Genomic DNA, 14813 nt, shown 5'->3' on the forward strand with positions numbered 1-14813 from the left:
ATGTATTTAGTAATATTTGATTGACAATATGAGAACATATACAATGAAATTGTAAGTGATGACTATGAAGTGAATGCACAAAACAATTTGTAAACCAACCGACACACTGCATGTATATATCTGGAAGATAGCTGATGTTTTTATGTTGTGTTTGTCTATGTTTGTCTAAAAAAATAATAAAACTTAAAAAAAAATTAAACAAATGGGAGATTAGGAACTTCCATCAATCCCTGCAATTAGTATTTGAAGCTACGACATGCTGAAGATAATATTGAGTCTTCGAGGCCCATAGCCCTTGATAGACCTGTCCTTCACAAAGGTTTGTAGTGTTTGAAACTCTCCACCAAGCAGCAAAGAAAAGAAGACATGGCAGCAGACCTTTCATTTTGTTTTTAAATATTTTGAGTTTCATATGAAGCTGGTGCACAAGACTGGTGACAATTGTTAACAAAGAATAAATCTGAGAACAACCTTGTTTTACTCATCACTCTGGGAAATACAAATTATATTAGTATAGTGCAGACAAGAATTATTCTGATACTTACTGGTAGTAGTAATTGGTGGTAGTTCTTCTGCTTGTTTTATATCCTTTTTTGGAGCAGATAATTGTTCATCCAGGGTTTTCAACCGGTCCTTGTCTTTTAGAAGACTACCAGGTTTTAGATCATTGATGTCAAGGGCCAGGTTTTTACAGAGCACTTCAATTTCAAACTTCAGATTCAGCTGTACAATATTTAACAATTTCAGATTTAATAATGTAATTATTTTAAGCTATATTGATAGTGATTTTTCACAATAATGTCCATCCATCATTCCAAATCATGGCATACTTTGCAAAATAATGATTCCTTTCAAGGTAAGATTACATAGAAAATTAAATCTAAACTGTGCTAGAAACATAAAAGTATTTGACTACTTCAGCGACTACTTTAGCAGGATATCCTTGGTTCAACATTTTGATCTGATTTAATCATATTCAGCAGTTGAGCCCAAACCTTGAAGCACATTCATGTTCTAAACAAGAGACAGTTGAAAAGTATAAGTAACATACAATTTACCTTTAAGTCATGTTCCTGATGAAGTTCTGCAAGAACATTCATGATTGCCATGGTCCATGGATTTGGGGGCCTGAAAACCTACAAGGTGAGAAGGAAGAAAATCAGCATCCTGGTGTTAAAAATGGCATTGGGAAACATAAAATAGAATTGACACTATTACATGTTAAAAAGGGAGCAGCACAATTCTATCCAGAGATGAGTAGTGGTTTGCCATATGTTCTCAGGACTGCAGTCTGAAATACCAAAGGTATGGAGTGATGGGGGCTGTAGCTTAGTAGAACCAGGGGTTTTCCACCCCTGCCCTATCTTCCAAATAGAAGATGTCCAATATACTTATTTACTTCTATAAAAATTGACATCCTATCTTTCGAATGCATGTGGATCTGGGACAGCTTTTCCCAGCTGATGAGGACAAACTTGTGTAGGGCTGGACAAAAGCTTTGTGGACATTCTCTAGGAACACTATATTAAGTGACGACTGACACAGAAAATCACACAGAGTTAATGCCACAGACAAAATGTACTGCATACTTATTCTTGCTCATTTCCTTTTTTTTAAAGTATGAGTGGAATTGTGCTTTTCTGCCTTCAACACTATAGAGGATTTAAGGTTTAAAGGTTAACCCTGCCCAGTCGTGACTGACTCAAGGGGGCAGTGCTCATCTCAAATTCTCAGCCAAGGGAGCCTGCACTGTCTGAGAGACATTTCTCTCATCATGTGGCCAGCATGAAATATGGAATGCAGTAACTTTCTTGCTGAAAGGGTACCTATTTATCTACTCGCACTTGTATGCTTTTGAACTGCTAGATTTAGCTCATCAAAGATTAAAAATCCAGGAAAAGCTTCTTAGGTTGATGGAAATGTGAAGAATTTGAAAGTGGAGTGGGCCTATGGAAACCTACAAAGAATCAACACTGGATGGAACCAGCAGAGGAGCTGGCACCTGGGTTTGGTGAAAGCTGGAACGTATGGAAACCATTGCATAGACTGTGTATGGGTACAAGATTCAGAGATCCTCTGAATAAATGGGGTTGTCGGTTGCTTCTGCTCTTTGCAATTGTGGTGATATGCAAAAAACAACAGATATGTATACCTGCCCTTTATGTCCTGACCAGAGTACACTTGACGACCTCCTGGCAGCATGTCATGGCCGTCAGAGCCTGGGTTGATGGAAGAACAACTGGAGGAGCAGGATAAAGCAGTCCCAGGTCCCCCAGGCCTGGGAAGTGAATGAGAGAGGGCGTAGGATGACCAAGCAAGGGGACAGGAGGGCAGACAGCAGAGCAGAGGAGTGACGGAGTTCAGCCGATGAGCAATTCCCCCCCCCTCCGATAATGGAGAGGAGGCGGGATCAGGGCAGGGCGACCTGACGACTTGGGAATGAGATTTAAAGAGATGCTGTTGGGAAGGATTCTTGTCAGGAAGAAGTGTTGCCTTTTTCCAGTCTCGACCTCTGGATACTTTACTGTGTCTTGCCCTGTTTGGCAATGTGCGAGTTCACAGCAACAAAGTTCTGCTGTGGATTGTGCTACAGCAGGGAACTCTTCCTGTGATGACGACTCCTTGGAACTAAAATCCCTGAACTGCTCTCAGAACTGTGCTGCTCCTCTGGACTAATAGCAGCAAGGAACTATTGGGAGGTGCGTGTTTAGAGCTTTGTTCCTGGATTTGCAGTGAATGGTGGGATTTTTGGGGGGAAAGTTGGAGCAATAAAGGGGAGTTAAGCCTTTGTTTCAGCTGTATTGCTTCTATGCCCAGCCTTGAGTAATCACATTTTGGTCCTGACCAGACAAACTAACTTGTTTCCTCTCACCGCGCTTGGAGAGTACGTAACTGCTGTTGCTGGACAAAATGGAACAGCTTCACGCAGACAATGCACATTTATCTCAGCAAGTAGCCCTCCTCTCTGCATAGCTCGCACAGCTGCAAGCTGCCAGGCTGCATCACAAATGCCCTGTAACTGTTCTGGGCTAGTATGATGGCTCACTGGCTCAATTCCTGTTGTTTTTTGGGCAGTGCCAGCTGTACATAAGCCTCTGCCCAAGGATTTCCCCACTGACCAGGACATGTGGTTTTTTTATTAGCCTTTTGATGGGGTCAGCGGCTCGCTGGGCGACTCCCCTGCTAATCCATCCCAACCCGTTGCTGGACAGCTATGCTGGGTTTTGCTGTTAGCTATGGGCAGTGTTTGAGGATCCTGTCAAGGCCCAGGTAGTGAACCAGCATCTGAGAGAGTTGCGGCTGACCTCATGCACTTATGCATTTATCACAATTCTTCCACATAGGCTAGTGTCTAAACTTACGGATCTTGGACTTTCTTATTTAATCTGCCTTTGGATTATGGATTTCCAGTCTGGTCTCTCTCAGAGGGTCAGATTAGATAATCCTATCTCCTCAGCCCTTATTCATAACACTGGTACGCCACAGGATTGCGTGTTCAGTCTCTTACTCTATACTCTTTATGTACATGACTGCATTCCAACTCACGCTAGTAATACTATTACTAAATTTGCAGATGATGCAACAGTGGTGGGACTCATCTCCAGGGGAATGTGTCTTCCTATTGAGATGAGGTGGACCAGTTGCTTTCATGGTGTGCAGACAGTAACTTGATCCTTAACACCAATAAGACCAAGCAGCTTATAGTGGAGTACAGAAGTAACAGATCAGACATCCAGCCCTTGCTTATCAATGGAGACTGAGTGGAGCAAGTGGCCAGTTTTAAGTTTCTGGGAGTTACCATAAAAAAGGACCTGACCTGGGGTGCTCACATTGCAGCACTGGGCAAAAGAGCCCAGCAGAGATTATACTACCTGAGATTTCTCAGGAAAAAACTGAATGAAAAACTGGTGACCTTCTACCATTGCACCATAGAGAGTATTTTAACTTACTGCACCTGTGTATGGTTTGCCAATTGCATAGTGGCAGATAGGAAAGCACTCCAGAGGGTTAACATCACTGGCCAGAGGATCATTGGTTGCCCTCTCCCCTCTTTGGAAGAGCTTTATAGCTCCCGCTACCTTAAGAAAGTTCAAAACATTCTTAAAGATCCATCTCATCCTGGGCACCCTTTTTTCAACTATTACCATCTGGCACAGTACAGGACAATAATAAAAACAAAGACAAATGGGCTGAAAAACAGCTTCTATCCCAGAGAATTGAACTATATTCAATTCTACTGTATAGTTGAATGAGAGTATGTTGGTCCCTTTCCCCCAAGTGAGACCTGGTGGGGGGAAGAGTAGCTTCCTGTTTGGTGGGTGAGAGCAACTGGGCAGGGCGCTGTTTATGCATCAAGTGGACGTATTCTGATTATATTAGGAGATAAGAGGAGCTGGATGTGACCCCTCTGCAGCAATAATGGGTGATGTGAGTTTGAGGATGCTGAGAGCAAATGCTAGAGTGCCTGTAAAACTCACCTTGCCCCCAACAATCTGTCAGTGAAAGTAGTTTTTCTTTTTTCCCCTTTTTAAAGAAGAATGTTCGGGATGGGGGATGGAATGGTTCTCAGGGAAGGCAGAGGAGTGCGTCCTATTTCAATGGTGTCGAGTAACAGGAGATATGGGAGACAAGGGAGAGGGCAGGCACGGGGAACACAATCTCAGTGTTTAGTACCAATCTCATGTTTTGCCCCATTGCACTCACCTCATTTTCCTGGTCAGCAGATTTGTGGTGGCCCTGGTCTTAGACTTCTGCTTTTAAATGTGAGATCAGCTTGCAATAAGGCTAGCCTTATTGCCAATTTGATCCTCGAAGAGAAGGCTGATATGGCTTGTATAACTGAAGCTTGGCCGAGCCCAGAGGGAGGCGTTCCTTTTGCAGAAATGTGCCCAGTGGGTTATCGAGCATGGCACCAGTCTAGACCTCAGGGCCGGGGAGGAGGTGTGGCTGTTGTCATCAGAGAATCTCTAGTAGCCTCCAGAGGCACTGTTCAACAAGTCCCTGTGAGACCCTTTTTCTCAGATTGGGCTCAAGGGATCAGATGGGATTGCTGCTGCTATACCAGCCTCCCTGCTGCATGGCAGCTTCCCTACCTGGTCTCCTGGACCTCACCGCAGGACTGGCAGTGGAATTCCCCAGGCTTATAGTTCTGGGGGACTTCAACCTGCCTTCTCTGGGGTCAGGGTCGGAGGTAGCCTGATATTTTATAGAAATCATGACTTCCATGGGCCTGTCCCAGATTATTCAGAGCCTGACTAGTAATAGTGGTCACAGTCCTGACTTGGTTTTCTTGTTGGAGCAGTGTCTATGTGACCTGGAATTGGTAGACCTCTCCTTGCTCCCCTTGTCATGGTCAGATCACAGTCTGGTGACAATGAGTTTCTCAAAAGCTGCCTCCTCCCACAGGGAGGCAGGACCTATTAGGTTGGTCCATCCCCATCGACTAATGGATCCAGATAGGTTCCAGAAGGTGGTGGGGGTTATAACTACAGATCTATTATGCAGTCCAGCCGAGCTCTTTAGTCACTATTTAGAATAGGAAGGTGACTGAGGCTCTAGATAGGATTGCACCCTTGTGACTTCTCCTCACCCATAGACCTCTCTGTGCTCCATGGTATACAGAGGAACCAAGAGGGATGAAACGCATGAGGAGACGTCTAGAGCATTGCTGGCGGAAGACAGGAGGTGAACTTGATCGAACACGGGTAAGAGCTGCTACTAAGGCCTACCTTGTGGCGATTCGTGAGGCGAAATGTAAATACTTCTCTAAACTAATTGCATCTGCAGATAATCGCCCAGTGACCCTCTTTAAAGTGAGCTGTCTCCTCTTATGGAAGGAGGAGATAGAGGTCCACCTGAAGGGACGCGCTGAGGAATTTGCGGATTTTCTGGAAGACAAAATCGCTCGACTTCGTTCCCAGTTAGATGCCGGCATGGTTGCTGATCCGGTGAAAGCTTCTGTGGCAGGTTCTTGCCATGTTATCTGGGAACGGTTTGACCCTGTTGCTCCTGAGGAAGTGGACAGGATCCTAGGGAGTATGCGCGTGAGCACCTGTATTTTAGACCCATGTCCCTCCTGACTTGTGAAAGTTTCCCAGGAGGTGACAGGCAGGTGGACTCTGGCAGTGATTAATGCTTCTCTACAGGAGGGGACGGTGCCCCAGCACTTTAAGGAGGCTGTGGTCTGCCCTCTTCTGAAGAAGCCATCGCTGAACTCCACCCGGTTGGATAATTTCCGACCTGTCTCCAATCTTCCCTTTTTGGGGAAGGTTGTTTGAGAAGGTGGTCGCGCAGCAGCTCCAGAGGTTTCTGGATGAAACGGATTATCTCAACCCCTACCAATCAGGATTCAGGCCTGGATTTGGGACAGAAACAGCATTGGTCACACTTTTGGATGATCTCTGGCGGGAGCGGGATGGGGGTAGTGCATCCATCCTTGCTCTACTTGACCTCTCGGCAGCTTTTGATACCATTGACCATGGGATTCTCCTGGGACAGCTTCAGGAGATGGGAGTGGGAGGCCTTGTGCTGTCTTGGTTCACTTCCTTCCTCTGCGGCCGCTCTCAGTCAGTGTTGATAGGAGTGGAGAGATCCAACCCTCGCCCACTGCTTTACGGGGTTCCGCAGGACTCGGTGCTCTCTCTGCTCCTGTTCAACATTTGTATGAAACCGCTGGGTGAGATCATCCATCACCATGGATTGAGGTATCACCAATATGCTGATGAGACTCAGCTGTATATCTCAGCCCGTGGTGAGTTAAGTGTTGCTGTGTCCTCCCTCTTGCAGTGCCTGGAGGCTGTTAGGGGCTGGATGGGGAGCAACAGGTTGAAATTAAACCCATGCAAGACCGAGTGGCTCTGGGTCTGGGTTTCATTGGTTCAGGGAGAATTACCACCTTTAGTCTTGGATGGGGTGGCACTACCCCAAACAGACCCTGTGCGTAATCTGGGGTTTTTCCTGGACTCACGACTCTTATTTGAAGAGCAGGTGGTGGTCGTGGCCAGGAGGGCCTTTGCGCAACTGCGGGTTGTGCACCAGTTACGCCCTTTCCTGGATCAGCGGTCCCTACTCATAGTCACTCATGCCCTGGTCACTTCCTGTCTTGATTATTGCAACGCGCTTTACATGGGCCTGCCCTTAAAGAGCATCCGGAAGTTCCAGTTGGTGCAAAATGCAGCGGCCCGCATGGTTTTATGCAGACTCCGGTGTGCAAATGTATCACCTCTCCTGCAGGAGCTGCATTGATTGCCAATTTGCTTCCGGGTGCAATTCAAGGTGCTGGTTGTCACCTTTAAAGCCCTTAACGGCTTGGGTCCGGGTTATCTGGGGAAAGAACTCTTGCCAGTGACATCTACTCAACCCATTAGAGTGAGGAGGCAGGGAATGCTGAGGGTCCCACCCCTGAGGGAGATACACCTGGTGGGACCTAAAAGAAGGGCCTTCTCTGTGGTGGCTCCATCTCTCTGGAACATCATTCCCCCAGAGATTAAAATGGCCCCCTCGTTAATACTATTCCGAAAGGCACTGAAGACCTGGTTTTGCCAGTGGGCCTGGGGAACCCAGAGAGGGATGGAACCCATCAGATGGCTAGTGTGACCCGCTGTCATCGGGGTGGAGGGGTGGGAGTTGTTTTTTGTTTTTGTTTTGTTTTCCCAAATTTTGTTCTATTGTACTTTACTAATTTATTTGATTCTTTTTGTTAGTTCTTATTGTTTTTGTTTTTATTTTTTGTTTTAAATATGATTTGACATTGTGTAAGCCGCCTTCAGTTGCCATGGGCGAATAGGCGGCAATATAAATCAAATAAATAAATAAATACTTATGCAATATCAGGAGTTTTCAATTCAATTGTATAGAATGTGAAGAATGTGTTTGTGTTTTATTTTTTTATGTATAATGTACATTGAAGATGGCATTTAATTTTGTTGTACAAGATGCAATGACAATAAAGTAAACTAAACTATGCATTGATGCACAGAGGCCTTGTCCGCACCCAAGACGGCGACGGTACTGCCACAGGAAGAACCTATGCAGTTGGGTGTGCAGATGCGCGTGACCTAAGCTGAGGAAGACCAGTGGCATCGCAAAGGCCTTTGCTTGCATATAGCGGCCACGTGCCCCACAAAGACAACCAAACCGGTGGCGGGATTGGTGGTGGGGAAAGGGCAGGGCCCAGTCTATAGGGCTATGTAGGCAGGGCTCATTTGGATGGGGATCGCCCCAGCCTCATAACCAACCCCTTTGCAGCATCTCATTCTCACAGTGATTGTGTCTTTGCCAGGTCAGGAAGAGGTGGACTTGGGGGCACCAGCAAACTTTATGGATTTGGACTTTGCTACGCATTGGGCCATTCCGCAGCAGCTGGTATTGGTGGAAACAACTGACAGTCGGCTGTGCAGTCAGGACCGGTGGTCATGTTGGCGAGACCCCTTCACATGCATATTTGGGCATATGTGGAGAAGTTGGTGTTTTACATGGCTGCGGCGCCAAATTCGCCGTTGGTGCTTGAGTTGGAGTGTTTGCTGGATCATGAACCGCAGGTCATTTGGTCATCCGGAGTGGTGCATTCACCAGCCTGAAGTTTGCTGCTCATCATCTTCATACTTGTGCAGGGGGTATGGTGGAGGGGCCAGTCTTGGACTAACCAGCTGAGCTGGTGGAGTACACCAATGTATTCAGGAAGAAGGAGGTGGATCAATTGCTCCGCAACAACCCTAAGCCTGATTGAGCTCATGCCTGATGCGAAGTAGCCAGTCAGCTGGATTTACTCACTCTCAGAACCAGAGCTGGCGGCCTTGTGGGAGTTCATTGATAAGAATCTTTGGAAGGGGTTCATCTGGCCTTTGACCTCCTTATTAGCCACGCTGGTGCTCTTTGTTAAGAAGTCAGGGGAGCTCAGATTGTGCTGTTACTACCACAAGTTTAATGCAACCACAGTATGGAATCGGAACCCACTCCCGCTCATTCCTGAACTCATTGAGCGGCTCTGCCAGGCCAAGATCTTTACCAAGTTGAACTTGAGGGGAGCCTACAACCTTGTCCAAGTTTGAGCCAGGGACAAATGGATGTGCTATGGCCACTTCAAGTACAACGTCATGCTGTTTGGATTGACCAACATGCCCGGTGTGTTTATGCATTTCATATACAATGTCTTCCAAGATCTGTTGGACCAGTTTGTGGTCATCTACCTGGATGACATCCTCATCTATTTGTTCTCATTGTGAAAGCACTAGGACCATGTCCGGCAGGTCTTGCAGTGCCTGTGAGCGAACCACCACTTTGCTAAGCAGGAGAAATAATAAGACCAAGGAGCTTATAGTGGACTATAGAACAGGGATTGCCAACCTTTTGGACCTCAGGGACCACCAAACTCATAATTTTAAATCCCAGGGACCACTAACCGGTTCTGTGGGTGTGGCCTAATTGTGGGTGTGGCTTGGTGGTCATGTGACTGGCTGGGCATGGCTTGTATATAAATATTATAAATATTTATATAAATATTGAATTTTTTATAAAAAAAGAAGCAACTTTTACCCAAAATCAGGCAAAGCAGGCAAGCAGATTGAGTTACTCACAGAATCATTCAGTGATCTATCTGCCTTCGGCTAGCTCAGTTTGTCACATAAAATTTGCTTGCAAGCAAACTCACAAAATTAACTCACAACACACCATGTATGTAAATATAGATTTTTTTATAAAAAAAGAGCAACTTTTACCCAAAATCAGCCAAAGCAGGCAGGCAGATTGAGTTGCTCAGATTCATTCAGAGATCTATCTATCTGCCATCAGCTACCTGAGTCTGTCACATAAAATTTGCTTGCTGTGAGTCTGCACTGAATAATATCTTCAGTCCTAAGGGAGGTTCGGCTGTGCTTAAAAGCAGAGCAAAGATCTAAAGATTAGCTAGAAAGCAAGTAATCCAACCATTTCCTGCTTCCTAGCTAATCTAAATCTCCCAGCACAGCAGAACAGCTGATGGTCAGAAGAAGAAAAAAAAGGAAAAATAGCAACTTAGCAGGAAAGTTTGCCGGGTATGGAATGAGTGGGCGGGGAGGGTTCCCGCGGGCCATGTGGGCGGTGCAGCCTTGTGTTCCTGCGCAGCTTGGAGATGGACTGGGATAAAGTGGAGGCACTGCAGCAATGGCAGCCCCTGCGGCAGGTGAAGGACATAAAACGTCTGTTGCAGTTTGCCAACTCATTTCCCATTTTGCCACCGACAACCCCCTTGTCCACTTTACTCAAGAGAGGGGTAAAGTTTCAGTGGGGTGTGGAGGAGCAAGGGACCTTTGAAGCCATCAAGCCTGCCTTTGTCTCTGAGTCTATTCTCAAGCATTGTGATCCATTGTGGCCATTTGTTGTGGAGATGGAGGGGTCAGATGTAGCCAACAGGGCCGTGCTCCTCCAGGCTTACACTCTTCATGGAACCTTGTTCCTATGTGCCTACTATTCCAGGAAGCTGTCAGTGGCAGAACGGAATTATGCAATCTGGGACAAGGAGCTGTTGGTAGTCAAGATCACTTTCGAGACATGGTGACACCACTTGGAGGGGGCTGAACTGTGGCTGCTCTCAGAATTGTGCTGCTCCTCTGGACTAATAGCAGCCAGGAACTATTGGAGGTGCATGTTTAGAGATTTGCCCCTGGACTTGCAGTGAATTTTAGGAGAAAGGTGGAGCAATAAGGAGGAGTTAAGCCTTTGTTCTGGCTGTGTTGCTTCTATACCCAGCCCTGGGTAATCACACAGCACGACAGAACACAATTAATGTTGCTAGTTTCTGGGCAAGATTTGTTTAATTTGTAAATATTTTAATCTTGAATTTTGTATTTTAAATGTTATGTTGTGTAGTATGCCTTATTTTAATTGTGATGCTTCTAACACAAATAAATTGTTAGTTTGGCAGAAGCTGGGGTAAGTAACGGGAACTTATCCTGTTTAAGACAATATTTTAAATCCCATTTCAGGATCACATTGTGGACATGTCACAAGAGACTTAGAAACCATTGAAGTTATTAAAAGCACTGAAATTTATGGGAGATTCTTACTTCTATATGTAATTTGCATTCTAAGTACTCTGTGCTTTAGACTTACCACGCTTCTTACGCTGGATTCCAATACTTTAGCAACAAATGGCACAACGTATAACAATTCCTGCTGTCCTTTTACATAAGCTTCTAGCAGCAAAGATTTGACATCCAAATCCTAAAACAAATAAATGAGACAATGTCAGAAGCTAAATTGGTTTCTTTCGCATATTTTATTCATTCTTTATACCTGCTGTGTTTGTAGGTCAATGCAGAAACCAGGGAACGGGAAAATATGGAAGGATCCTCACCGTGTGCAAGATGGGCTTATTCTTTGCCAGTGTTATCATCCCCAGCCAGTGACCCAGGTTCTTCAGCAACGAACGGTCTGAGAAGTTGGCAGCAGCTTTATCCGATGTAAGCAGCACCTACGTTTTTTCCAAAAGAAGAGAGAGCTTCTGTCAAGAAGAAAGAGTGCAAATCTGACACAATAGCTCTTCTGGGGATGCTCAAGCTATTCAGCATACTGGCTGAATAAAGAATACAAGCCTCATCTCACTCTTTTTTAACACGGGAGCCACTCTACTATGTTCTGCCATTCTGTGGCTTCTTGACCTGTAAATACATTACTCATGAAGACAATATCTGCGATTCCCATTTTACAAACACATTCCGCACTTGATGTGATTGACACAATGGAAGGCCTTTGTTAATTAAACTGACTTGTTTTGGGTATTCTTTGGTTTTCTCCATTTTCCAGTGTACATTATAAATAATGCCTTGTATTTCTTGGCATTTTCTAAAGCCAACTTGAACATCTGAGATCTCTTTTTTTGTGTAGGCCTCTTAATTTGCATTGGATGGAGCCAATATCTTAACACCCCTCCATAAACAGGAAAATAATTGGGGAGGGAAAAGTTATGTATGTTACAGTATCTAAATCTGGGTGTCAAACTTGATTTAGGGATGTATCAGGGTGAGCGTGGCCTCGGAGGCCAGGGTGGGCATGGCCAGCTTAACATCACTCATACTAGGGGCACCTGTGGTGGCCTGAGTGCTCTGCTAGAGAAAACAGGCTCCCAAGCTCCATTTTTGGCTGGGATGGTCTCCTGCTACCTTCTGCTAGCAAAGATGGAGCTCAGAAGGGGTGCATTTTCGCTGGCAGAGGCACTGTGGGCCAGTCCTTCACTATTTCCAAGTTGGCCCCACAGGCCAGATCTAAGCACCCTATGGGCCGAATCTGGCCCCCGGGACTTGAGTTTGACACCCCTGAACTAAATCACGATTGGTTTGCTAAGTTTCAATTAATGCATTCCATATCTGTTGCACAATTGATCTACCTTTGCAAAGCACTACGATGAAAATATGACTGTATGGCACCAACCTTGATATTTCTGTATGTTTCATTCAAAACCATTTTATTAAATTCTGGATTTTTAAGAGTGTCAAGGAAATTTGAATAAAGACTATGGAAGTTTGGCTCAATGCTAACTCTCTTCATCACAAGATACTGTGAAACCCAAGGCATGAATTCTTCTTTCACAGTTTCCTTCAGTTCCTCAACCTGGCTCCATAAACAAACAAGAAACAGAAAGGGATTAATGAAGTAATAGAACTGGAAATGATTCTGCAATTCATACAGATGAGGAATTATAAAGATCTGAAATAAAACAATAACTTCTGAAAATTGTTAAGTTGACAGAATGTGTATTCTGTTTTCAATAAATTGCTCAAATACAAATTATATTGAGATATTTCAATGTTGAAACTTTTCTTTTGATAGTAATATTTGCAGCACCTCATTCTTCCCAAAAAGCGCCTTAGATCAATTGTGTTACTAAATATATTTGCTTATGCACTTTGACAGAATGCACATTTACAAAACAGAAACTTTAAAAACTCATCAATTGCAAATAAAATGGTTCTACAGGAAGCTGGCCTAAGATAACCTTTAAAGTCTTAAAATATCTGGATATGTGGAAAAATAACGTGCAATGTTGAAGAAGTTCCAGATTTACATTTCAAAGACTGCTACATCAACATGATCATATTTAAACATTCCCGGGAACAAACAGAAGAGTGGTGGGAAAAGGAAGCTTTCACATATGCAAAAATATCAGGTTAGTCACTCCTTTCTTTGTATGTGACTATAACACAGGAAGTCCCTCTCCTCTCTCCTCCAAATCAGAGTTAAATTTGTGCAATATTTACCTTCTGAGTCATGTTGGATTGAGACAAATTATTAAAGATAAAAGCAATCTTTTCCTGAACATTTTCAGGTGGTTCTACAATCCTCTCTGTTTGATCTGTGGCCACTAGCAGAGTATCAATGTTTGTTGTATTAATAGAAGGCTGCAAAAGACAAACCACATTGAGAGTAGGAGTTAACTTAGGTAAGACTGCAATAGATCACAGGCATTCTTAGATAATAGGGTCCGATCCAGAGAAGCCTTGATGCCACACTCTACTATGGAGAACAGAAGCCAGAATCCTTCCTTGGAGAGCCAACAACAAATGAAATTTGTTAGATTCATGCAATGAAGCTGTTCAAGGGAAGCCTTTCCACATCTCAATGAACGCATGCGTCAAGAACTCCAGTCAGATCCTCCTTGGCTTAACTGCTGTTATCTCTGGTTGTGCACAAAGACATGGAATGAGCTGATCATGGGAATCAGTTCTCCTTCTCATGTCCAGATTCCCTGGGAGGGGGAGGGGGAGGAGGACAATGACAGATTGACACTTTCACCTGAAGAATTTCCACCCTTGTTTTAAAGCAAGACTGATAAAATATTTGAAGAGCTGCAAAGCAAAAAGGCAGGCAGAGAGCAGAATGTAGGCAATAATTGGTATATGTAATACAATTCAGAGTTAATTATATATAGGGAGTCCTCAACTTATGACCACAATTGAGACCAGTTTCTGCTGAGCTGCAAAGCAGCTGTTAAGTGAATCACACCTGATTTTATGACCCGTTTTCCCTTGATTGTTAAGCAAATAACTGCAGTTGTTAAGTGAATCACTAAGATCATCAAGCTTCCCCCACTGACTTTATCTGTCAGAAGCCTGCTGGAAAAGTTGCAAAATGAAGTCACATGATTCTGGGACACTGAAACCGTTGTAAATATATATATATATATTAGTTGCCAAGCGCCCAAATTTGGATCATGTGACATGGGCATGCTGTGATGGTGGTAACTGTGAGGACTGGTTATAAGTGGAGTACCTGAAAGGCATTAAATACAACAAAGCAACTTGGCTATTTGACTATATCCTTATTTAAGGACCAGAGTTTCTGGTTTCAAATGACAAACGAAAACCATTGCATTCATTTATCCCAAACCTCCTTTATTCAGGTGCTTTCTGCCGGATGCATGGAAGCAAAGACTTACTGGCACATCTTTCTTGAAGCTGACTCGACCCACAGGCGCAATGGCTGTCTTTGCGACAGTGCTGGTGGTGGTGGCAGTGGTGACTACAGTGCTAACCTGGCCAGCGAGAGGTGTCTTTGCTGGAGCCTGGGCCTGGGCCTGGGCCTGGGCCAGGGCAATACTTCCAGGGGTGGTGATGGACCCCTGCATCTTCACAGGAGGATCTCTCGACTGCTGTCCATATTCAATGTACTTCGACAGACAAGGAAAGGTTGTTAAAATTCACATACAACAAACCTTAATCCTAGAAGCCATTGCAGAAATATCTAATCTGTTTTTAATATATATTTTAATTATACATACATACTTTCTAATTTCTAATCTTGATATGTGACTATAAATAAAATAGTTATTTTTTTTCATG

The 14813-nt window shown here is 44.3% G+C and overlaps 1 protein-coding gene and 2 pseudogenes across 9 annotated transcripts in view; 2 read left to right on the forward strand and 1 right to left on the reverse strand.

The window, feature by feature from the left end:
* Nucleotides 1-14813, reverse strand: part of CNOT1 (CCR4-NOT transcription complex subunit 1) — a 159985-nt gene that overhangs the window by 43680 nt on the left and 101492 nt on the right. For 6 of the 9 annotated variants that reach the window (XM_087971881.1, XM_087971876.1, XM_087971875.1 and 3 more), the window contains 7 exons: nt 14411-14641; nt 13233-13373; nt 12406-12585; nt 11333-11449; nt 11089-11199; nt 1059-1136; nt 546-723 (listed from right to left, as the gene is read on the reverse strand). In XM_087971881.1, coding sequence (XP_087828007.1) covers nt 546-723; nt 1059-1136; nt 11089-11199; nt 11333-11449; nt 12406-12585; nt 13233-13373; nt 14411-14641 — 1036 coding nt within the window. The remainder of the gene's footprint in view (nt 1-545; nt 724-1058; nt 1137-11088; nt 11200-11332; nt 11450-12405; nt 12586-13232; nt 13374-14410; nt 14642-14813) is intronic. The other 3 variants (XM_087971879.1, XM_087971884.1, XM_087971880.1) reach the window with 1 other exon arrangement.
* LOC148129862 (uncharacterized) lies at nt 4420-5574 on the forward strand (annotated as a pseudogene).
* On the forward strand, nt 5613-6691 carry LOC148129863 (uncharacterized; annotated as a pseudogene).

The sequence above is a fragment of the Notechis scutatus genome, chromosome 9, assembly GCF_049901735.1.
Source record: "Notechis scutatus isolate UNSWTSFEM ecotype Mainland chromosome 9, rNotScu1.2, whole genome shotgun sequence".
NCBI lineage: Eukaryota > Metazoa > Chordata > Lepidosauria > Squamata > Elapidae > Notechis > Notechis scutatus.